This window comes from Colobus angolensis, unplaced genomic scaffold (assembly GCF_000951035.1).
Source record: "Colobus angolensis palliatus isolate OR3802 unplaced genomic scaffold, Cang.pa_1.0 Scaffold491, whole genome shotgun sequence".
Taxonomy (NCBI): Eukaryota; Metazoa; Chordata; class Mammalia; order Primates; family Cercopithecidae; genus Colobus; species Colobus angolensis.
Genome location: NW_012118388.1, coordinates 2,010,116 through 2,035,197, shown reverse-complemented (window position 1 = coordinate 2,035,197; position 25,082 = coordinate 2,010,116). Strand labels below are relative to the sequence as shown.

General features: G+C 34.9%; 1 protein-coding gene across 3 annotated transcripts in view; it reads right to left on the bottom strand.

Moving 5' to 3' along the window:
* Positions 1-25,082, bottom strand: part of SNX7 (sorting nexin 7) — a 113,064-nt gene that overhangs the window by 67,518 nt on the left and 20,464 nt on the right. For 2 of the 3 annotated variants that reach the window (XM_011959406.1, XM_011959408.1), the window contains exons 2-7: positions 18,514-18,696; positions 12,384-12,494; positions 11,877-12,041; positions 8,472-8,670; positions 5,100-5,299; positions 2,435-2,521 (exon numbers count right to left, since the gene is read on the bottom strand). In XM_011959406.1, coding sequence (XP_011814796.1) covers positions 2,435-2,521; positions 5,100-5,299; positions 8,472-8,670; positions 11,877-12,041; positions 12,384-12,494; positions 18,514-18,696 — 945 coding nt within the window. The remainder of the gene's footprint in view (positions 1-2,434; positions 2,522-5,099; positions 5,300-8,471; positions 8,671-11,876; positions 12,042-12,383; positions 12,495-18,513; positions 18,697-25,082) is intronic. The other variant, XM_011959407.1, reaches the window with a different exon arrangement.

Sequence of the window (25,082 nt, the reverse complement as noted above, 5' to 3'; positions counted from 1 at the left end):
TTTGAAACTTAATCAACTGAAAGTATCTTACAGAATATAATGCAGATAATTAAAGTTTCAAATTTTTCCAGTCTTACAATGTAGCAGCTACATGGGTATTAAACACTTTATAGTAGACATGACATACACACTCAAGTGAAATCATAAATATATACTGATGATTAAGTTATAATAAAATATCAAAAATATTCTTATACAGCAAAAAACAAAATATTTGCAAGCCCAGTGGAAAAATAAATGTGTGTGTTTTTTTTTTAACTGAGTTGGGAAATCCCAGCCATATTTGGACCCAAGCTATTTTCTTCCTTGTGCTTTTGTGGTTGGAACAATCCCAACTAATCTTCCTTTCATTTTAAAACACGAATATAGGCCATTCTTAACATATGCTTGGTTTTTCAGCCATGCTATTATTCTCCTGAAACTTTAAAATATTCTACTGTTCCTAGTATTTCATCAAGAGCGAAATTTTGTCTAACCACTAACTTCAATATCCTTAGTTACTTAACACCTAAAAACAAATTCTAAAATTCAGAACGCAATTACAATTTCTATACACATGTACAGCCTTTCAGTCAATTCTAGTTGACTCTTAACTCTCTCTATATATAGTTAAGAAATATATGTATGTATGTACATATATGTATTATATATATACACATATGTGTATATATATGTTTCTTAACTATATACATTGAGAGCATTAGGAGTCTATTGTTTCTTATTAAATGGAAAAGGTTAATCTGGGGTTCTGTCTAAATCATAAAGATGATTTTTCCTTTGAGCACTATCTCCTCTAGTTCTACATTTTCTGTTATTCTCTCTCACAGATTCCTTTCTTCTACTCTGTCCACAGCAGCCCACCACTCCCCACTCACATTCCACTGGAGAGAATAGAATTTCAGTTAATATACATAGTCAAGAAATGTGAGAATAATTCATAGTATAATAATTCTAAGTTGCATACAGACATGCAAGTTAGACTTCGTAGACACAAGGACCCTTTGTATTTGTACTCATCTTTTACTGGTTTTCACAATATTAATTACATAATGAAATAATTGCACAGTCTGATTTTGTAGAGACTTCATGCTTCAAGCCTTCAATATGCTTGCACAAATCAGAGTAGTCACTATGGTTTCCACTCATTCCTTCACTACATATTTATTGAGTGACTACGATGTGCCAGGCAGTGCACAAGGGTCTGGGAACACTCCAGTGAACACACGAAAAAAAAAAAAAAAAAAATCGGCCCTTAAGGTGTTTCAGTTATGGAAAGGGAGAGAGAGAAATATATAAAGAAAACTAATTAGGAAGTCATATGTTAGGAAGTGATTAAAGTTAGGGAGACTATTAAAGCAGGGAGGGGGGATGCAGAGTCCTTGGCCAGGTCAGGGCTGAGGAGGCTGCAACAGTACAGATTTACAGGGACGTTTCAAGGACTCCCCAACTCACCTGACGTAAGGGCACTCAATATTGTATTCAATAACAACCTAAATCCTTAAATGTAAAGGAAAATTTAAAAAATATTTCATAATGCACACAGTAGAAGTTCATTAGATTAAAAGTCCACTTTTCCCACTTCTATACCTGCTTTTTGACAGGCAGTACTGTCTGAGGCAGACAAGAGATGCCATCACCTCCAATCCTATTCTGCATTTCAAGACCTATATATAAACTTAGGCAAATTACTCTACCTTTCAAGTGTCTTCTCACTTTTAAAATGAGAATAATTATTCCAACCTGACAGTATTACTCTGAAAATGCAAAGATACTAAAATATAAATATAAAACTACCATGGGTAAAATAATCTATATCTAGAATTTGCTTTAGAATACTTCAGTAAAAATTTAAACATGAGGAGAGACAATAAAAAAAGTTGAGCAAAATGTTGAGAATTAATGAAGCCCAGTTATGAATATACGAGAGCTCATATTATTAGATCTCATTTTGTTTGAAAATTTCCATAATAAAATATCTTAAAGTAAAGATTAAACTTGCAAACACAAACATACTCACTTTCACAAAGAGTTTAACAATACTCAGCAAAAAAGTATAGAGGAACATTAATGTATTTTATATAAAAATCTCAAAAAACTAGAAAAAAGTAGATTTATGTATTGAGTACTTACTAGCCTGGAATAATGCTAGCATTGCCTTTCATACTTTCTTCCAATACATTATCTCCTTTTTAAAAAATTATACTTTCCTAATAGTATGAGATGAGACATAAGTCAGAAAGGCAGAAAACCATCATTGTTAAGCTTGCAGACTCACATGGTATCCAATGTATAACAGATTTTAGGAAAAAATTTTACTATAATTTGCTGAATGCTTAGAAACAATCATGTAAGAAACAATTATGTAAGGACATTGCTAATAAAAATTTTAGACAATGAATTCTATATGATTGTATCCAGAAACTTAAAAACTTACCAGATCAGTATCTGTCTTTTTATAGGTCAAAGCTTCAACTTTGGAATCCAGTTCTGCTTGTATTTGGTCTCTTCTTTTCATAACACCCTTTACATTAAAACACACAGATAAAATAGGATGTATTTAGTTTTAATAATCTTTCCTATAGCAAAAATATATATTTCAGAAAATAAATAGCATCTCTTCCTCAAGCCATCAGTCATTTGGGGATATAATACATTTTAAAAGTTTTTTTTCTAATCTCTGAAAACTAAATTGAAAGCAAGTATTTAAGAGGGTTTTTTCCTATAAATGTTTCAATTAGTTTTCCTAATGCATATTTTACCCATTTAAGCATTGTATATATGCACTATATTTGATGGAATACTCTAGGCCTGTACAATTCTTCAAAACTAGTAAAGAGCAAAACAAACAAAAAATAGTAGAAGCACTGGAAATATATACTACAGCATAAACTAGTTGCAGGTGGGATGTCACACGGACCATAATCTGGAAATATCTACACTCTGTGGCAACCTTCTTACCTGACTCCAAAGGGATAGATCATCAAACAAGAAATTATGCTGGGAAATCAGAAAACTGAATTATGCATTCATATCCTAAGCATTTTATTTTTGCTCAAAATATAAAATATTCATTAGTTAGCCAAGCTTTTGATGAGAAATCATAGCCTCTTCTTTGACTGATAGGAGTTTTATCTTTTTTTTTGATTTCATGTTTCAGAGTTTTTAAACTTAAAGCACCCATGTGAAGAAATTTAAGTGCAGAATTCATCTACATCTTTCATTTTTGCTGAATTTTTACAATGTCTTTAAGTGATTCACATTTCTTCCGAGACATGTAACTTAGACTTGAGCCCAGGAGTTCGAGGCTGTAGTGAGCTATGATCGTGCCTCTGCACTCCAGTCTGTGCAACAGAGCCTGTTAAACAGACGTTAAACAGGTTAAACAGCCTGTTAAACAGACGTCTCTTTTAGAAAAAACAAACAAAAAAAAAACACACACACACAAAGGAAACTAACATTTTTCCTAGTTGCAAAGAAGTCCATAGAAAACTCAACTAATATCATAAATTCCTTTATATTTACTTCAATGTTTAATTGCCATTAATGTCAAGAAAGCCCTCCTTTCTTTGACCCAAATGACTCACTCTCTAACTCAGTCCTATTTATTTAAGGTCTGTTTCAAAAAAGATGAAGTACTGGTTTTCATATGCACAAATACATTTTAAGTAAAAGGTTGCTTCAGAGGACAACTGGTGAAAATTACATGAAATTAATCATTTTTATGGGAGGATTATTTTTCATTATTTTAGCTCAAATTGAAGAGAATGTTCCAATATCAAACAGGACAAGAAATGCAATATAAGTACTATTTATTATACCCTAGGAGTCTAAAAATTAATTCAAACGAGGACCTATAAAATAATTATATTACAATTTTTCCATACCCTTAACAATGTAATACTTCAATTACATAATTTCCATCTTGATATAATATAAAACACTAATTAATGGAGCAGAACATACAAATCAGATCTTCTTGAAGATTTACACAAGGGGGTGACCAATAATGAAGTGAAACCAAAGGATGTAGCCAAGGAAATGGATAGAGAGAGGCAAGAGAATCATCAACAGTGAAACATCGAAGGCCTTTGGGAAGCAAGAAGCTTTGTTTACAGGAGGACTCCAATAAAGTTAAGCACAGCCAAAGCCTGAAATGTCCGTGCAATATTTAATGACTCTGTCAAAGGAAACCTAAACATGATCGACAAGAGAGAGGCAGATCTCATGCTGAACGACGAAGTGAGCTTTTCAGACCAAAACAAGGAAAAGTTTTTTAAAAAGAAAAAAATTGAAAGAAATTCATAGAAATCAAGGGTACATGTCCAAAGAAACCATGGTTCCAATTATAAAGAATAGAAAAAAAGAGCTATATCTGAATGCAAGCTGACTCCTTCCCTCATCACCACCCTAAAACACCAGAGACCTGAGGGTGCCAATTTGCTTGTGCAAAGTATTGTAGGCACATAAAAATACTGGATGAAAAACATTAGCTTTGCAGATAGCATTGCTAAATTCCAAATATCTGGAAACCTTAACTTGAACTGAGGAAGTAAAATGCAAAACTTTGATACAAGAGGAATAAAAGCCTTTTCAAATAGTGAAAGAAAAACATTTTAACTTGAAAGATTTCTTTTAAAAGCAACCAGAAGGCAGAACATCAAGATCCGACTCAAGCACTTTCTACATAATGGTACTAAATATATTGCTAAATCAAATGTACCTAGAAGCAGGAGAGCAGTTCTTTCATGAAAAGAAATCCCCAAAGCACTAAAAAATTTTAAAGTAAAATTTCAAAAGGTTTGGAAAAACTAATCATATTCCCTACGTAAATTTTGATTGAGGATGCTTCCTGTCTATGTATAATCTGATAAATTGTTGGTGTTGCTATTGAGTATTGAGTATTCCTGCTTTTTAACAAAGGATTCTTTCCTTCATCTATTCAGGCACACAGTGAACAAATTATTTATTGAACATCTACATGCAAAACAACCTGCTAGGACAAAAAGATAGTAGTTTTAAAGAAAAGAAATATAGTCGCCTTTATAGAGCTTATAATCAGGTTAAGGGACGGAGGTAAAATTCGAATTAGGTGTTCTTACCATTAACATTTCACTATAAAGCACATACTCATGTACAACAGGAAGCAGGGCCTCTGAGAGTCCAGACATCCGCTTTTCAGTGGCCTTACAGCATCTGTCAATGCAGCTGGCAACATCCTTTAGAGTATCAACCAGATCCTCTTCTGACGCTGACCACAGAATATGAATTGGGCCATATTCTTTCATTTCATCAAAATATTCTTTAAAAAAAAGACTTAATAAGCTCTTCAATATACAAAAGTTTTCAAAGTACTTGTATCTTAGTAAGAAAGGGCCTTATTTCTCTTACAGTGCACATATTCTTACACAAGAACATAAGAAAATGGATATCATCCTTCATTAAATCAACCGGCCATCAGTTTGCCCAGGTCAGTCTTTGAATGACTACTGTCCAAGTGTAATCAATAACAACATTTCTTTTCATTGTCAAAAATGTCTTGGCTTGAAAAATAAATTATATGACCATCAAATCTATGATAGACTTCTGCCTATCACACAACTGTATTTGAGTGCCTCACAGGCAACACGCCCTGAAAAAAAACTTATCATCTTTCTCCCCTTCTTCTGACTATATATTCTACTTAGTGGTAACTACTATCCATAAATCTAAACAAAAAAATTGGAGAAAAATAAATTACATGACCATCAAATCTATTATAGACTTCTGCCTATCACACAACTGTATTTGAGTGCCTCACAGGGAACACGCCTTGAAAAAAAACTTATCATCTTCTTTCTCCCCTTCTTCTGACTATATATTCTACTTAGTGGTAACTACTACCCATAAATCTAAGCAAAAAAAATTGGAGGTTATCCTAGAAACATACTTACACAGAGCCAGTCAATCACCAATTCCAAAATTTCTAGATCTTAAACTATCCATCTATCTACCTATGTACTTATCTTCACTTCCACCACCATCAGCACCTCTAATCTGTACCACTTCAAGGGTCTCCTAACTATTCTCCCTCTATTTTTGTCACAGTAGAGAAACACTGACTCTTTGTAGTTAAATTAGAATTAGTTAAATTAAACCTTTATCATTAGTGCTCACTGTCTGCTTCTCCAGGTCCAATGTGAAATTCTCTGCCAAAGATTTTAACTCAAGTCAAATTGCTTGTTCATTCATGAATATCCCATGATTTCTCTTTACAAAAACATTTGCACATGTCCCTCTGCCTTGTCCTCCATTTCTATCACCTGACAAACTACTTCTAATCCTTTAAATTTCAGTTCAAATAAATCTCTGATTCTGTTCCAAAGGATTCATAGATGCTTTGGCCCTCAATGAGCCCATCATACCTATCATAATTTTATACTTCTATTAAAGCATTATCCCACTGCATTATCGATGTCTTATAACTCAAATGTTCTTGGCCACATACTCCTTAAAACAGGGACTGAGTCTTATTATTTTGCTATCTCAAACCCTTATGTGTAATGAGTTCAATAAATATTTTCATATCAATGAAAGAATGCATACACGAGTAACCAAAGACCATTCAGTGTTTGATACGCTATATATTCAAAAATTTGGATTTCATTTTAAAATGTGAATATCTTTACAACTTAACATTTTTACTTTCACACTTAATTTTCAGTAATGTATAGCTTTTTGTGTAGAAAATGTATAAGCAGTGAGCATTTTTTGTTCACTATCCATATAAATACAATTAAATTATCTATATTCAACCATCTTACAACTCATTAGGATTTGCTGATATCTGTCATATTTCTCTAAACTATTAAACTATTAAAACTTTAAAAGTTTGTATTAAATAAAAAGTTTAAAAATATGAAATTTAAAAACAATGCAGATACTAGTTGTTACCTAATGAACATTTAATCACCTCTATAGTCCTTCCAAACTCCACCTTCCTGATCCTAGGCCTGTCTTTATGGTAAACAATGACCATGCTGAACTAATTTCTAGAAAAGAAAATTTTCCACTTTCTTTTCTCAATTGAGAAATCTCAAATTTCTCAATGTATGTCAATGTCTGTCATTAAACCTGAACAATATTTATGTTTATATGCAAAGCTGCCCTAAAATTCTAAACTGCGCTTACATACCATTCAAATCACATCTTTATGCAAGCATTTAGTTAGCTGCACTGTAATTCGTCTGTTAATATACATATTTCCCAAATAGACTGTGAGCTTAACAGGTACCATCTTAATTACTCTTTGATACTCATTGTTAGCTTATAAAGCTCTTAACTACCAATAGTTTTCAGAGATCTCTTTGAATTGCCATACCACCTAACTATGCAGCCAGAATCTACTTAATAGAACTGGAATCACAGAACCTAGTTAAAATAATTCACCTCTTCAGGTTAAAAAAAAAAAAGACAAATAATAAATGTAAGGGCAAACCAAGAAGGTTTAAAACAAATTATTATACTATATTCAGTCACTACAGTAATCTCATCAGGTGTCAATGCATGAATAAAAAAGGTAGAAAAGAGGCAAAGTACATTCAGTTATAATTTTTTTCTGTATCTCTTTTTAAAACCAATCAATTCTGAATAAAGCACATTTTCCTACACTATTCCAAGTCTTAAATGTTCATTCGTGTTTTTTTTCAACCATTGAACAAATTTTAATTGAGCGCTTATTATGATTAAACACTGTCCGAATACTAGAAATAAAATTATTTCCCAGCTTATCCTGATGCGCAGTACAGTTAAGTAGAAGTCAATTAACAAATAAGCCATCAACTTAGGGACTTTTGTTTGTCTTTATGTAGTTCCTCATCTTTAATAACAAATTATATTAGGAAATTATTTTCTGACTCAGTTATCTATTATTTAATGTAGGTAAATGCAATTAGAAAATTAGTGCAAAAAATCACATGATTAGAATTAGAAAAAATTCATCATAAATTCTGACTTATAAACTAAAAAAAAAAAAAAGAAAATAGGAAAAGAGGCAGATTTTCCAACACGTAAATCTCTCTGCCATACTTTGACTGTATAATACAGAATATCTGTTCCCTCCAGAAAAAAATAATTACCAGAAAATGTGAAAACCCTATTTCCTGAAACATCACTTCTTTGATTCTGAGCTCTGTGCCATGTTGAATACAAACTTCATAAAACTACATCCACAGTCTTAAACTCAGGGCTTACTTTACCACTATTATCTATGAATGGGAAGTAGAGCAGCTAGTGATTGACAAAAGTGAAAATGGAGACTGGCCATAACTACCTTTGAAATCATTTAGGAATCACAAATGTCCATAACATGGCTGGGAATAAGCCACACTTTGAAGCTGACATTCTAACTGAATGTTGTTATACTACACGAACAAATGTGAGGATTCATCAGAAACTGAACAACTTTGAAAACACATTTCTGTAATTCTACTTACCCCTTTCTTCCTTATAAATTCTCTGAGATATTTTATCTATCAAATTTATTTTCTGGCTAAACAGTTCAATAAAGTTATTCATTTCCATGAACTCCTCCGGGCGGTTTTTAACTCCTCTCATTGAGGATGCAACAGCTCTGACTGTTTGCCCCATCCTGCTTAGCAATCCAGGACCTTGCTTCTTGTGAGAAGAGAGCTCCTAGGAACAAAAAAACAAAATATTTCTAGTGAAACATGTCTCAATATTCCGAGACTCAATACAAAAAGAAACCTAATTAGGAGAATAAAATTAAGATAAAATGGTTTCATAGGCATCAATCTTTTTAATGTTAGCTTGAAGCAGATGAGCTTTATTAAGGTACAGTGTCCCCTCTAAGTGGCAGCCTCCTCGATAATATTCCCTTTTACAGTACTCATATAAAACAGGTATACAGTCGTTCCTCAGACCATAAATCTTTAAAAGAACAGGGTTTAACAGACAGAAAAGTCCTCAGTGAGATACTAGAGAAGACAAGGATAATATGACATACCATCTATATCTTATAACAAGAATTTAATGGAAAATGATTGAGATAAGATTTCTCAGGGCCTAAGTTATACTCTGAAAAATAAAATTGGAAAACTTCATTAATTCTTTAGATGTAATAGTAGCTAACATTTATTTAGAGCTTAATACATTCTGGGCACTATACTGACATTTTAATATATGTAATTTACCATAAACCTATGAGGTAGGTTTTATTATTTTCCCCATTTTAGAGAAGAAAATAGAGGCACAGGAAAGTTAAGTAACTTGCTCAAGATCCCAGAGCAATTAAGGGATAGAGCAAGAACTGGAATCCTGGAAGTCTGATTCCAGAGGCTTCATTATTAAGCAGCAACTTGCTCTGCCCACTTAAAGTCATTAGGATAGTTTGTAAATAGATACTACCTGACTATAGCACTTCAACCAAATGAAGTGGGTAAACTGTGACACCGCCTTCACTGGCTGGTTGTCTGCAGAGAAAAATTTTAATAAGAAATGTAACTAGTTATTTCATACTTAACCTAGGAGGAACAACTATAGACTTGAAAAACAGATAGAAGAAATCCTATAAAAGAATATATTACACACAAACATATCCCTTGAGAAGTATGGCATAAGATAAAAGAACAAATAAAAACAAAAGAAAGGACAAGGGATTCTAATAATGGTTATGGCCCTTGTTGAAACACAAGCTTGGGACCAAATAAAATACTGCTGACTACCTAATCTACAGACAAAAATATTATATATTATTTACCCAAATATTAAATAACACATTGTCTATCTTCTTCCAGGTTTTTGTTCCTGAATATCTTACAGAAAATAATACATACAAAGTAAACTTGTTTATTTCCAATTCAGTGTGATTTTTTTTTTGTGCCAATAATAACAGATGCCATCCTTGACCAGGCAACATATCCATCCAAGAGTGCTACAGCCTCATTTGATAGAGTAAACATTATCAGAGACAGCTCACGTCACAACTGGCAAGCTGTTACTGAAACTGTTGACTGTAGAGAATATTTCTAACAGCTTCTAAGTTCTGAAATCAGGCCACATATTCATTTCACATAAGTCACAAAGGGCTTCCATAGAGCAGGACTATCTGTCAAGATTGAAATGAACCACTTTTTAGCTTCCACCACTGGCAACAACTGAGAGATATAAAACTCAACATTTGTCAGTAACTGTTTAATATTGACTCTTTGTCCTATCTGGTATCTTTCTTGCAGAGTTATAGCTTTATAGAATAAAAGAAAAAACAAGTAGAATGGATAAGATTTCTGCATTAGAAATTAGGCATTCCCCTACTTAGATAATTAAAGGAAAAGTAAGGAGATTATATTATCTGTCCATCCATCCGTCCATCCATCCATCCATCCATCCATCCGTCCATCCATCCATCCATCCATCCACTCATCTATCTCCATTCATCCATCTACCCATTTAATAAGGACTTTTATCCTAACTTAAAAAGCCCTGATCCATTATTACTCAAAATAAAGTAGACCCTTGAACAACACAGGTGTGACCTGAGCAGGTCCACACATGTGGACTTTTTTCAATAAATATATTGGAAAAATTTTGGAGATTTGTGACAATTAAAAACAACTCACAAACCACATAGTCTAGAAATGTAGAAAAACCAGAGAGAAAGGTATGTCATGAATGCACAAAATATATGTAGATACTAGTCTATCATTTACTACCCTAAAATGTATATAAATCAATTATAAAAAGTTGACATTTATCAAAACGTATGCACATATTTTGACTCACATGCCACCATTTGCAGTTAAGAGAAATGTAAACAAACATAAAGATGCAGTATTAAATCAAAACGGATTTAAATTAACTACAGTACACACTGTACTACTGTACTATTTTTGTAGCCCTCCTGTTGCTATTTGTGGCTAGCTCAAGTGTTGCAAATATCCGCTTAAAACGCCATGTGACGCTGATCATCTCCGTGTGAGTAGTTCATCTCTCCAGTAAATTGGGTATAGCAGTTAAAAGTAATCTCTTGTGGTTCCCATGTATTTTTTATTGTGTTTAGTGCAATACTATAAACCTGAAATAATACCATGGGACCCATATGAAGTGCCACTAGTGATGCTGGAAATGTTCCCAAGAAGCAGAGAAAAGTCATGGCATTACAAAAAAAGTTGAATTGCTTGCTAAGTACCATAGATTGAGGTCTGCCACTGTCATTGCCCTCCATTTCAGACTGACAATTCATCTGGTAAACAGACAACATAAACTGATGACATCAATAAATACAGTAGAATACTGTTAGTGTACTTTTTCTTCCTTAGGATTTTCTTAAATAACATTTTCTTTTCTCTAGGTTACTTTATTGCAAAAAATACAGTATATAATACACAAAAGATATAAATATGTGTTAACCAACTGTTTATGTTATAATTAAGGCTTCCAATCAACAGGAGGCTGCTAGTAAAGTTTCTGGGGAGTTAAAAGTTACACATGGATTTTCAACTTCATAAGGGGTTGGCTTCCCTAACTGCCATGTTGTTCAAGGGTCAACTATAGTGTCAATAAAAGAAATATATTTATAGCTGTTCAGTATTTGCTATTTATGCAAGAAGCACCCTGACATTAAAACATTAAAGAGAGAGAGAGAGAGAGAGTGTGTGTGTGTGTATATATATATATATGAAGATACAAGATTTCTGTAATATTTATATGTCGATTTGACACAGGGTTATACCTGAAGGATAACTCTCCAGTGTTTTTGAAAAATTCCATCTCAATTCAAGTACACCACTGCGTGATTTGTAAAGGTAAACAAGAGGAAGAAGACAATCTACTATAGATACAGACACCCAAAGATTATATGAGTATAAATAAAAATCATTTACCCAAGCTTGTGCAGTGAGAAAAATTTTGAAGTCTTCATTAAATGTTAAAGTTGGATGATCAGCAATTCGGTTCAAAAATTTATGTAAAGCCTTCCTGCGTGTCTCAATGAAGTCATCATTAAAGCGTTCCACCATTCCTTTTACTATAAACTTTTCTGGCAATGGCTAAGGCAAAAAAAAAAAAAGGTATTCGAGTATTATTTGCCATAGGTTTATAAGGTATTTTATGCTTTCCCTTTTTGGAAGACTAGTTGAACATCGGATCATTTCTTAAAAAAATAAGTTTTAAAAAATTCACAATGTTAGAACCAAAAATGAGAAATCGTAACACACTATGAAGAGTTTTTTTTGAAAGTGTACATAGATTGAAACATTTAGAAATACATGTTATTCCTAAGATAAATGAATTACAGTGAATTTAAGGTCTGAAATTAGGTTTTAGGCATTCAAAAAGACTCACTAGAAAACTGGTAGCTATTCTATGAAAAAAAATTTTTGCAAACTTACTGGAATAATCAGAGTAGGGTGTGCTTCTTCCAGTTTCCCCTTCAACCAAAGGAAATCTTGATACCGTCTCCTAACTTCAAATTCACTGGAGTCAAATTCCCCACGAGATGTCTGAAGAAAGTAGGAGAAAATAACAGCACATCCAATATAAGATAGAAGATATTTGCCTAATGTTATTTTAGACACTGTGAAATAAATGGGTCTCTAAGAAAAATTAACAAATCCTAATTATTCAGTGTTTGTCAGCCTGTAATTTTTTTTTTTTTTTGTCATCTATTCATGTAGCAGATGAAACAAAGCAAACTTTCTGGTATTTCCAGAAAGAAAGCAAATATCATACTTAAATTTAAAATCCAAACTGAAAAATCTGTCTTACAACAACCATCTGCCTTCCACAAGATTTTAACTACTATTATCTTTGGCATGACTTTCTCGCTAACAAGCAAGTGTGTTCTGAATTTAGGTTTCAAATATATTTCTTTTCTCAAGATGATTAGAATTCAGAATTTGAGGAAAGTCCTATTTTTGCAATTTGGAAAATAACCTGAATGTAACTGAGAAAAACGTTTTCTTGGAATTTGCTCAAATGAATTGCTGTGCTAGGATTTGCTTTTGGTATATGAAAATTCTAACATTTTAGAGTGATTTTACCACTGTTTTAAAAGAACTAATTAATAGACATTTGATGTGAAAAGAAAATCTTTCTGTCATTTCTCAAAGAATTTTATTTTGGGTTATATGCCTAAACTCCTAAAAATTAAGCAAATACATTAAAATATCTGTTCTCAACAAACCAAAAATCCATGCCAACACATATGACAAGAAGAACATGGGTACAATATCAACCTCATTTCTATTGCCTGAGTCCCAAGTCAAAGATAAAAATATGGGTTATCTAAAGCATACTCACCTCTCATAAGAAAACAGTCACTCACACCAATACCTTATTTAACTGAATTTTTGCATATTAAAAATTACATGCAGTAATATTTAGGTTGAGATTTTCCTGCAGAAGTAAACATGGAATAACACACTGCATATATATTTCACACTCACCAGAAATATCAATCACCCACACAGATGGACACAATTGTAAAATTAAACAGTACAAGTCATAAGATGCAATCTTTATTGTCATAAAATAAGGTCCATGAAAGCTATACTTTCCAAAGTTTATTCTCTTAAAACAAAAGTTCAGAATATCATACAACGTATCTTGGTACAACATTCCTTTTATAATAGGAAAAAGTGGGAGCAAATGAAATGCAGAAATCTGAGAAACTAAATGTTCACAAAACACTACAAAATCTTAACTATTACGCAACATGGTACATGAAATGGGAAATGGTAAAAACAGGAAAACTAAATTAAGTACCAGCAGTTTAATAATAGAGGCTGGTTGGTGTGTGTATGTCCATATGCAAACAGACATGCATACACACATACACATGCAGTCAAAATATGGTTTAGAGTAACTCATTAAAAAATATGACTGAGCACCTCCTTGTACCAGGTACATGTGTACAGGTCCACTACCAATTTCTAAGACTATACATTGTCATAACGAACAATGAAGTACTCAAAAAAAAAAAAACAGCAGTTAAAATAAGATTGAGCTGTATATGTCTTCAAGAATATCCAACATTTTAAGTAAACATGAAACAATCTAGTATAAATTCCAGCAAGAAGATATAAAATCAAGTCAAATAATTGGTTCAGTCTATCCTCATCACTCTATCATTGACTCAAAAGAATTCTCTAATGTAGTGCAATAGAAGAATAAAACAGAGGATAAGTGCAAGTAACGAAAATAATGTATTTCTTCCTATTGCAAGATTTCATTCTTCTCTTGAAGTATTATAAGAGATACAAACGTAGGAATATGATGAGGAAAACAGTCATCAGCAGAGTTTGGAATAAGACTAATTTCCCTACAGCAAGGATTAGAATCATTGTCCCCTCTAAAGTGGACAAATTTGGTCATTATAAGATGCCTCAGTGGCTCACGCCTGGAATCCCAGCATTTTGGGAGGCCGAGGCGGGCAGATCACGAGGTCAGGAGTTCAAGACCAGCCTGACCAACATGGTGAAACCCCGTCTCTACTAGAAGTACAAAAATTAGCCAGGTGTGGTGGTGTGCACCTGTAATCCCATCTACTCAGGAGACTGAGACAGGAGAATCGCTTGAACCCAGGAGGCAGAGGTTGCAGTGAACCGAGATTATACCATTGTACTCTACCCTGGGTGATAGAGTGAGACTCTGTCTTGAAAAAAGAAAAGAAAGAAAAAAGATGCACAAAAGCTTCCAACCTGTAGAAATAACTGGGTTTGATGACATATATCCAACTTAGAAATATCATGTATTGTATAAAGTACGTTTGGAGTACAAATAATGCTTCTAACATAGAATACAGTTTGCTATGGAAGCAACATTGTAAATGCTGGCCAATTTTTCATGTTTGACCATAAAAGCTTGGGTACTTGAAGTTTAGTACTAATGAACTCGTGTGATCTCTACCCCCAAACACATTTATTCCAAAAATACCAACCTTCGGTCAAGTGTGAACAGTTATTCTAAGCCCAGAATTTAGAAAACTTTTTTTGAGGGAAAATGAAACCTAATAGTCAGTTCAGCCAATCAGGAATACAGCTTAACTCCTAACTGTACAATGACAGGCATTTATAGGTTTGTTTTCACAAAGAGGAAGTGGAAGGAAAGTACCTTGTTAAATCGCTTCATTCTTACTCTTATATGTACTGAGAGAACATACATCTCTAGATCTCCAAAAGAGAAAATACTTCTTTAGAACAGTCACTTAAAATATGCTAACCTAAACAATAAAGGATAATTTCCCATAAAAAGAACAGATGCCAGAAATGTGGTTTTCCTGACATAATCATTTACAGTGGGATCATTCTTAAGTATTCCTAAACAGGTGATTGTCAGTTTACATGTGTGAATATTCATTTACCCTTATAATCCTTAGTGTCCATGAATATAAATATTTATAAAACTAAGATTTTTCCCAGGAAGGCCATCTTTCAACCTCCAAATTAGATGGTGTATCCCACGCTCATAATATCCAATATTTTTCCTTCAAAATATTTATAACTATAAAGAAATAACTTAGTATATGGTATGGTTTGGCTGTGTCCCCAACCAAATCTCATCTTGAATTGTAAGAATCCCCATGCATCAAGGGTGGGGCCAGGTGAAGATAACTGAATCAAAGGGGCAGTTCCCCCATACTGTTCTCATGGTAGTGAATAAGTCTCATGATATCTGATGGTTTTATAAATGGGGTTTCCCCTGCACAAGCTCTCTCTTGCCTGCTGCCATGTAAGATGTGTCTTGCTTCCCCCTTGCTTTCTGCCATGATTGTGAGCCCCCAGTTCCAGCCATGTGGAACTGTGAGTCAATTAAATGTTCCTCCTTTATAAATTATCCAGTACTGGGTATGTCTTTATTAGCAACATGAGAACAAACTAACACAGTACAAAATTAATTATTTCATATCATCATACACAAACACCCCTTCCTCAGAGTGAAAACACCAGGAAGGCAGAAAGTTCCTTTTGTCAGACCTACCCTGATCACTGATGTATTCTTAATATATAAGCACAATACTTGGGAGAAAAGGGGTACTCAATAAAATCTTTTGGAATAAATAAGTAAATGATAAGTGAATAAGAAAAGACTATCTGATAACATGATATACCTGTACTATTTATATATTTATATCTGTAATATATATTTCTATATATATAGATATAGTCTATATATTATGATATAGTAAAAGTAATGAGAAGTAGAACAAAGGAAGTTAGTTTATAATAGTTAAACTGAAAGTTTACCATATCCATAGCTAAATGCACAAAAATATAACAGAAAAAATGTATACTATGAAAGTAAACTGTTTGGATTTAAATCTCAGCTCAGCTAATTACTATGCTGTGTAACCTTTAACAAGCCACTAAGCCTCAGTGTCCTCATGCATGAAATGGGGGTAAATCATAGTATCTATGTTTGAGGATTACCGTGAGCCTAAATGAGTTAACATGTAGCAACCGGTTAGAATATTACCTGGCACAAAGCAATCACACAGTAAATGTTTGCTAGTTTATACACTTTAATATTATTATTACTACTACTATTACTACTTCTACAAGACCAGTCAGTTTAAAGTATGTTGTAAATAGGAAAACTCAGAAGAACAGTATGAATTAAATTAAACTCATAAGGTGACTTTAGAAAGAGTGTCTTTCTGAGAGATGCAAATGATGGGAAAATAATTCAGTTTCACAAATTATTTGCTAGAATGGATAATGACAATAGATAATTATAACAGTAATAGGAGAAATTTGGCTGTATTCTAGCAGTATGCCTGTATGAACATTCAATTTTCATAAAGACCTTATGAAGTTAGTACTGTTGTCCTATTTACAAACAAGAAAACTAATATAGAGAGGTTAAATTGTTCAAGTCACATAGCAAGGAAGGTGAGAAATCAAGATTCAACTCCATGTTGTCTTGCTCTACCACATCTCGATATAGCTAAGATAATTCCTTCACTCATTCATTAACAAAATAGATAGTTTACTTATTATGTCCTAAGATTTGTGTTTGGAATTACGGATAACTTAAAATATAGTTACCTTCCTTGAGAAACTCACAAACTCACTGAGAATAAATACAAATAAGTATCTATTCCCATACAGGTAGACGGCAATTACAGGTAGATGGCAACTATTCCCATACAGGTAGATGGCAACTACTGAACACTTATCATGTGTTAGGCATTTTACTAAGTGGGGTTTCCATTGATTCCTTATTCTACTGCAACCCTACAGAAGTGAGTTCTATTATCTCATTTTTATCGATTCAAAAAAACAGCTTAGTTGGATTAAATATATGCTTTTGATGTTTTGCCATATTGACTCTAATGTTTTACATTTCTTAAGAGTTCAATAGAATAGCATGAGAAAACAGAGGAAGAATAACTATTTCAGCCAGGGGACAGTAACAACTAGAGAAGCCTTCACAGGCATCTAACATTTTGAGTTGTATACTGAAAACTAAGCATGACTTCTTCTGTCTGAGAAGGGGATGGACATAGCAAACAGAAGGAAAATTATATGCAAAGTTACGAGGGCAAGAGATCCCCTAAATATTCAGAAAACAGAAGCAGCTCTACATGAGTGGAGAGCAAGGGTACTGAATGTGAGGTGTAAGAAGTAAGTCTTATCTGGCAAGTTGGCACCAGACTGAGAAGCCCCTTTATATGTCATACAAGAAAGTCTGCACTTTGTTCTGACTGAAATAAGGGGGCAAGAAGGGATTTTAAGAATTCAAGTGAAGAAATCAGCAAACATAACTAATAGCAGTGTGGCAGTTTCCTTGGAAGAAGTGATTATAGGAACATAGTTCAGAACTTTTTCAGCAAAAAAAAGAGACGTACTTTTACATATATGAAGTATAAAAGTCTAGGGTGAGGCTTCATAAACAAAATATCATAAAGAGAATTATTTTAAAATGCTATTAAATAAATGACTTAAAATACAGATTATACTAGGTGATTGCTTAATTGTGCCTGAGGTAAACTATCTCTGCAGTGCTTTGCCCTATGATTAAAGAGATCTGTGTTCTAGATCTGCTTTGCCCTTGAATTATTGCACACTTAACAGTATCTCATACATGAGACAAAGTGGCCACTTGCCCCACTTTGAAAAACAAATGGTACTATATTTTATAATGTTCCAAAGAAATCTGAATACATAATATTGCAAACTGTTTAACTATTTTCTTTTTTTATTAACAACTTGAGGCCCATCTTTTCCAAAGCTATTTCTTAATAATTTTTTTAAACTAAAAACCTAGATGTTCTTATTCTAAGAAGTATAGCTGCTATAAAATCAGTGACTTTCTCAGGTCAATTTGAATTTCACTGACTTGATACAGAACAAGTGAAGGGCAGATAAGCAGCAACGTGTTAGCCAAAAGGTTTGAAAAACTAAAAGTCAATTCAGCTAAGATCCTGGAATGTTGAGAATTACAATGAACAAGAGGTACTTACTTCCAAAGCTTCAAAAAAAGCAGCTATATTCAAGAAAATATTCATCCAACGTTTACCTTAGTAATAATCCTATAGGTAATGAAAGTTTCTATTGTAGTAACGTGACTTTCAGGTTCATCAACTGTGATAAAGAGATCCTTTAAATCTGGTTCATCCTCAAACTTGATTTGGTTTATCATTGATAAAGGGGACGTTGGCATCATAGGGCTGAAGGAGTTCATGTCCATCAATGAGGCATCCTAAGAAATAAAGCATTCAAAAATTAATATCAATAGAAAAATTAAACTCTTCCATTTCTAGATGCTATCAATATTAATGAAGTATATCAAGAACAAAAAGGATTACTGGGCTTTTAGTTAAATGTGGCATATTGAACATGTATTTTTACCTGTTTCCTCTTAAAAATCCCATCCAAAAGATGACAGTAAAGAAACAAACAAACAAATGAAAAGTACAAAGCCTCAAGGATTGCTATGGTTTGAATGGTTCTGTTCCCTCCAAATGTCATGTTGAAACTTAATCCCCAATGCAACAGTATTAAGAGGTGGAACCTTTAAAGGTAATTAGGTCATAAGGGTAGAGCCCTCATGAATGGTACTAGCCACCTTCTAAGAGGGCTGTAGGGAACAAGCTAGTGCCTTTCTTGCCCTTTCACCTTCTTCCATGTGAGGACACAACAAAAAGATACCATCTTGGAAGCTGAGAGCATCCCTCACCAGATGCCAAAAGTGCAAGCACTTTGATCTTGAACTTCCTAGCCTCCAGAATTGTGAGAAATCAATTTCTATTATTCATAAATTACCCAGTCTCAGATACTTTGTCATTGTAGCACTAACAGACTCAGGTGAGGATAAGAAGCAAAAACTACATAAATGAAAGGTGCCAGCTACTTTTTGGAAACTGGAGAACTGATCCTCAAGCGGTAACTTAAACAGTAGAGCAGAGAAAACTGAAAATACTGAAGAGAAGAGTCAACTAGGAAGAAGCAAGGATATTTATGATGTAGAATGCCAGGAAGGTTCAAGAATTGGAAGCACCAAGAACCTGTGGACATAAAGGTTGTGGCAGAGCAAACACCAGATGATTGGTTATTAAGAAGATCTAATAAAACAAAAAAGAGCTAGAACCTCAGATTCCCTCACCTACCCTAGGCAATCAGGTAACTTTCCCACCCCAATTTGGCAGAACACTGGAAATTTACTTTCTGAAAGGTCTGAACTCTAGGGCATCCAGTAGGATAGGGGGAGAGGTCCTATGAAAAGCCAGCTATCAAGTGAAAGTCCTGCATACCAGACCCAAAGACATGCAACCCTGTTCACCGGGTCCCAAGAACGTTGGCAGGAAGGTGCAATCCCCACCCCATCATAATCCGTTCAGGCTGTTACTAAAGAAAAATACAATAAACTAGGCTTACAAACAACAGAAATGTATTTCCCACAGTTCTAAACTAGGAAACTCAAGATCAAGATGTCAGCAGATTCAGCATCTGGTGAGGGCCCACTTTACAGAACAGCTTCCTTTCACTACAATTTCACATGGTAAAAGGGGTGAGGGTCCCTCTGGGGTCTTCTATAAGGGCACCAACCTTAATCATGAGAGCTCCACCCTCATGATCTAATTACCTCCCAAAGACTCCACTTTCTACTATCATCGCCTTGGCAGTTAGAATTTCTAAGTATGAATTCTGGGTGGACACAAATATTCACACCACAGCACCCACCATAGTTGGAAGTTTTCTCTCTTAGCTGATATTGGAGAAAAACTGACAATTGTAGCCCCCTAATGAATTAGACAGGTCTCTGCATAACCAGCCTACATCGAAACCCCTACCGTGCATGCATAATGTCTACTCTGCTTTTTATTATTTGGTGTAGGAACTACCAAACATCTGAACATGAGGGAAGGCTCTGATGTGAAATAAAGTCACAAACAAACCAAAACGGAAGATTAAAGGAAGCAGAAACAACAGAGCATAAACACTTTTTAAAAACCATGAAATCACCAGAAAGATAATAGAAAATATTAAATCTATGAATGAGAAAGTATGCTATTTTTAAAAAAACAGAGAACAGCAATAACACCAACCAAAAAAGAGACTCATGAAAATTAAAATATGGTAACAATATAAAAACGCAACAGAAGGTTTGAAAATCAGAGCTCAAGAACTGTCCCACTATGTGAACCAAAAGAACAAGAAATGGAAAATGAGAAGATTTTTTAAAATGAAAGGATCCAGGCAGGCAGTGCTTGAATAAAAGGAATTCCAGAAAATGAAAAAGAAAAATATCCTTGACATAAAGTATTTCCAGGTTGATAGGGCCTGTGAGGTCTCCCCAAAATGAACAGGACACTGGTTGGGTAGACAGTACTCCTATAAGCATCCATCACCATGACATTTCATAAACTAGAGATTTTTAAATTCCTGAAAGATTTAAGAAAGAATATAAGTAAAATAAAGGAGGAATCTTGGAAATCAGAATGGCATCAGAGTTCTTAAATGGTGATGCTGGAAACTACATAATAAACTAATGTCTTCAAAATTTTGAGAGAGAAGTATTTTCCACCTAGAATTATACATACCCAGACAATTGTCATTCAAATATACAGGTAGAGTAAAGCCATTTCAGACATAGAAGATTTCAAAAAAAACTTCCCATGTACCTATTCTTTGGAAGCTTCTTGACTTCTCCAAAATAAGGGAATATGCCAGGAAAGAAGATACAGAATCTAAAAACAAGAGTTACAACAGAAGATTAAAGTAAAGGAAATATCCCAGAAGATAATGTTCTAGGTTGACAGTTTTGCAGCAAACCTAGAGAATAGCCCATATACACTGGACCAGGAAAATAAATATACAGGGTGTCAAGGAGATGACAGGGAGAAAGAATAAAGAAAGTGAGGGAAGAAGGAAAAGGGGATGGTGGAAAACAGAACAAGAAAGGGGAGTAAGCAAAAGAGGAAAGAAAAAAGAGAAGGAGAGAGAGAAAAACAAGAAAGGGAATGAAAAAAGGAAGTGAAAGAAGGACAAAAAAGGAAGAAAAGGAAGCTGATAGAATAATGACATAAATCTGACAGGAAGCATGCCTATGTTAGATCTGTAGATAAATTAAAATTGGTACAAGAAATTTAAGGAGAGGGAAAGCAAAAGAGAGAAAAGGAGGGATGAGAAAACTTTTACTTATTGAGAGTAAGCTGGAAACATGTTGCCCCATTATTCCTAAATAGGTCTGTATTTTCAGAAAACAAGAACTCTTCTATATAACCATAGTACCGATATAGGTATTTGAATCAGGAAATTAGCACTGACACAATACAACGGTCTAATCCACAGACCCTTTTGAATTTCTGTGTCCCAAAAACATCCTATAAAGAAAATGTTCTTCCCCTCTGGTACAGAACTAAATCCAGGTTCATCTGTTACATTTAATTGCTATAGCTCTGGTCTCCTTCAATCTGGAACCATTTCTCATCTTTCACTTTCTATTATACTATAAACCTACCTGAAGCTATTTTATAGGCAATGTTTCCTTTTCTTAAATATATACATATGTTTTTCTCTCTCCCATCATCTTAATTTATCACCATTTTAAGGTAGATCCAGGTTTAAGAAAAAAATTATTTTTATTCAGAGCCAAGCCATATAGTGAATTATGATTACATTTTCATTCTTTTACTGCTTTAAAAAATATCTTACAGTGATAAGGTCTTGCTATGTTGCCCTGGCTGGTCTCAAACTCCTGGCTTCAAACAATCCTCCTGCCTTGGCCTGAGACAAAGTTTGGTTGTGTCTCCACCCAAATCTCATCCTGAATTGTAACTCCCACAATTCCCATGTGTCATGGGAGGAAACTGGTGGGAGACAATTGAATCATGGGGGCGAGTCTTTCCCGTGCTGTTCCCCTGATAGTGAATAAGCCTCATGAGAGCTGATGGTTTTGAAAATGGAAGTTTCCCTTCACAAGTTCTTTTTGCCTGCTGCCATCCATGTAAGATGTGACTTACTCCTCTTTGCTTTCCACTATGATTGTGATGCTTCCTCAGCCACATGGAATTGTAAGTCATTAAACCCTTTTTCCTATATAAATTGCCTGGCCTCAGGTATGTCTTTATCAGCAGCATGAAAATGGACTAACACAGTAAATTGGTACTGAGAGTGAGGCACTGCTGAAAAGATATCTGAAAATGTGGAAGCAACTTTGGAATTGGACAACAGGTAGAGGTTGGAACAGTTTGGAGGACTCAGATGAAGACAGGAAAACGTGGGAGAGTTTGGAACTTCCTAGAGACTTGTTCAATGACTTTGACTAAAATGCTGATAATGACACAGACAATGAAACCCAGGCCGAGGTGATCACAGATGGAGATGAGGAACTTCTTGGGAACTGGAGCAAAGGTGACTCTTGTTATGTTTTAGCAAAGAGACTGGTGGCATTTTGCCCCTACCCTAGAGATTTCTGGAACTTTAAACTTGAGAGAGATGATTTAGGGTATCTGGTGGATGAAATTTCTGAGCAGCAAAGCATTCGAGAGGTGACTTGGGTGCTGTTAAAGGCATTCAGTTTTACAACGGAAGCAGAGCACAAAAGTCCAGAACATTTGCAGCCTGACAATGCGATTGAAAAGAAAATCCCACTTTCTGAGGAGAAATTCAAGCCAGCTGCAGAAATTTGCATAAATAACAAGGAACCAAATGTTAATCCCCAAGACAGTGAGGTAAATCTCTCTAGGGCATGCCAGAGGTCTTCATGGCAGCCCCTCCCATCAAAGGAGGAAAAAGTGGTTTTGTGGGCTGGACCAGGGTCCCCATAGGGTATGCAGCCTAGAGACTTGGTGTCCTGTGTTGTAGTCGCTCCAGTTGCTTCAGCTATGGCTGAAAGGAGCCAACATAGAGCTCAGGTCATGGCTTCAGAGGGTGCAAGCCTCAAGCCTTGGCAGCTTCCACGTGGTGTTGGGACAGACAATGCATGGAAGTCAGGAATTAGGGTTTAGGAACCTCCACCCAGATTTCAGAGGATGTATGGAAATGCCTGTATGTCCAGGCAGAAGTTTGCTGTAGGAATGGAGCTCTCCTGGAGAACCTCTGCTAGGGCAGTACAAAAGGGAAATGTGTGGTGAGAGCCCCCACACAGAGTCCCAACTGGAGCGCCACCTAGTGGAGTTGTGAGAAGAGGGCCATCATCCTCCAGGCCCCAGAATGGTAGATCCACTGACAGCTTGCACTGTGCCCCTGGAAAAGCCACAGACACTCAATGCCAGCCGATGAAAGCAGAAAGATGGGACTATGCCCTGCAAAGGCACAGGGGCAGAGCTGCCCAAGACCATGGGAACCCCACCTCTTACATCGGCATGACCTGCATGTGAGACATGCAGTCAAAGGAGATCATTTTGGAATTTTAAGATTTGACTACCCCACTGGATTTCAGACTTGCATGGGCCCCTTGTTTTGGCCAATTTCTCTCATTTGGAATGGGTGTATTTACCCAATGCCTATACCCCCGTTGTATCTAGGAAGTGACTAACCTTTTGATATTAGAAGTTCATAGGTGGAAGGGACTTGCCTTGTCTCAGATGACTTTTTGGACTGTGGACTTTTGAGTTAATGCTAAAATGAGTTGAGACTTTGGGGACTGCTGGGAGGGCATGTTTGTTTTTGAAATGTGAGGACATGAGATTTGGTAGGCACCAGGGGTGGAGTGATATGGTTTGGCTGTGTCCCCACTCAAATCTCATCTTGAATTGTAACTCCCACAATTCTCAAGTGTTGTGGGAGGAACCTGGTGGAAGGTAGTAATTGAATCATGGGGGCAGGTTTTCACATGCTGTTCTCATGATAATGAATAAGTTTCACAAGATCTGATGGCTTTAAAAATGGGAGTTTCCCTGCACAAGCTCTTTTGCCCTGCTGCCATCCATGTAAGACATGACTTGCTCCTCCTTGCCCTCCACCCTGATTGAGGCTTCCCCAGCCATGCAGAATTTTAAGTCCATTAAACCCTTTCCCCTATATAAATTGCCCAGTCTCAGTTATGTCTTTAGCAGCAGTGTGAAAACAGATTAATATATCCTGCCAGAGTGCTGGAATTGCAGGTGTGAGCCACTGTGCCAGCCCAGTTTTTGTTTTCCTGAGTGTTCATTATTCATTTATTCATTCTCTCTCACTCCAAACTATATCAGTGTATATATGTATACTGCTACTTTTTATTTTTCAATGTTGATACCATCAATAGGTCTTCCAATAAAGAGACTAAAGAGTATAATATTTTGTTTAAATTAATTATATGACTATAATTAATTAATTATGTGACTATAGACTATAGACTCAAATTAATTATATGACTACAGACTCACAGATTCCTATTTTATTCAGTGGATATAATTCATTAACATCATAATTTATTTTGATGTTTAAACAGTTCCAAGTTTGACAAGTGGGAGTCCCTTAAAGCTGCACCAGTATGTTTTTGATATGTCTTCATTATTCTTTGAGCACTTTACTTTTTAGAACAAGATGCTTCAAGTTTATAATATTTTGTTCTTTCCCTGGCCAAGCTCTGGAATCAGACATTTCTCTGAGGAGCTCTGGTTCCTTTTTGAGAAGATTGGTATTTACAAACCAAGATATTAG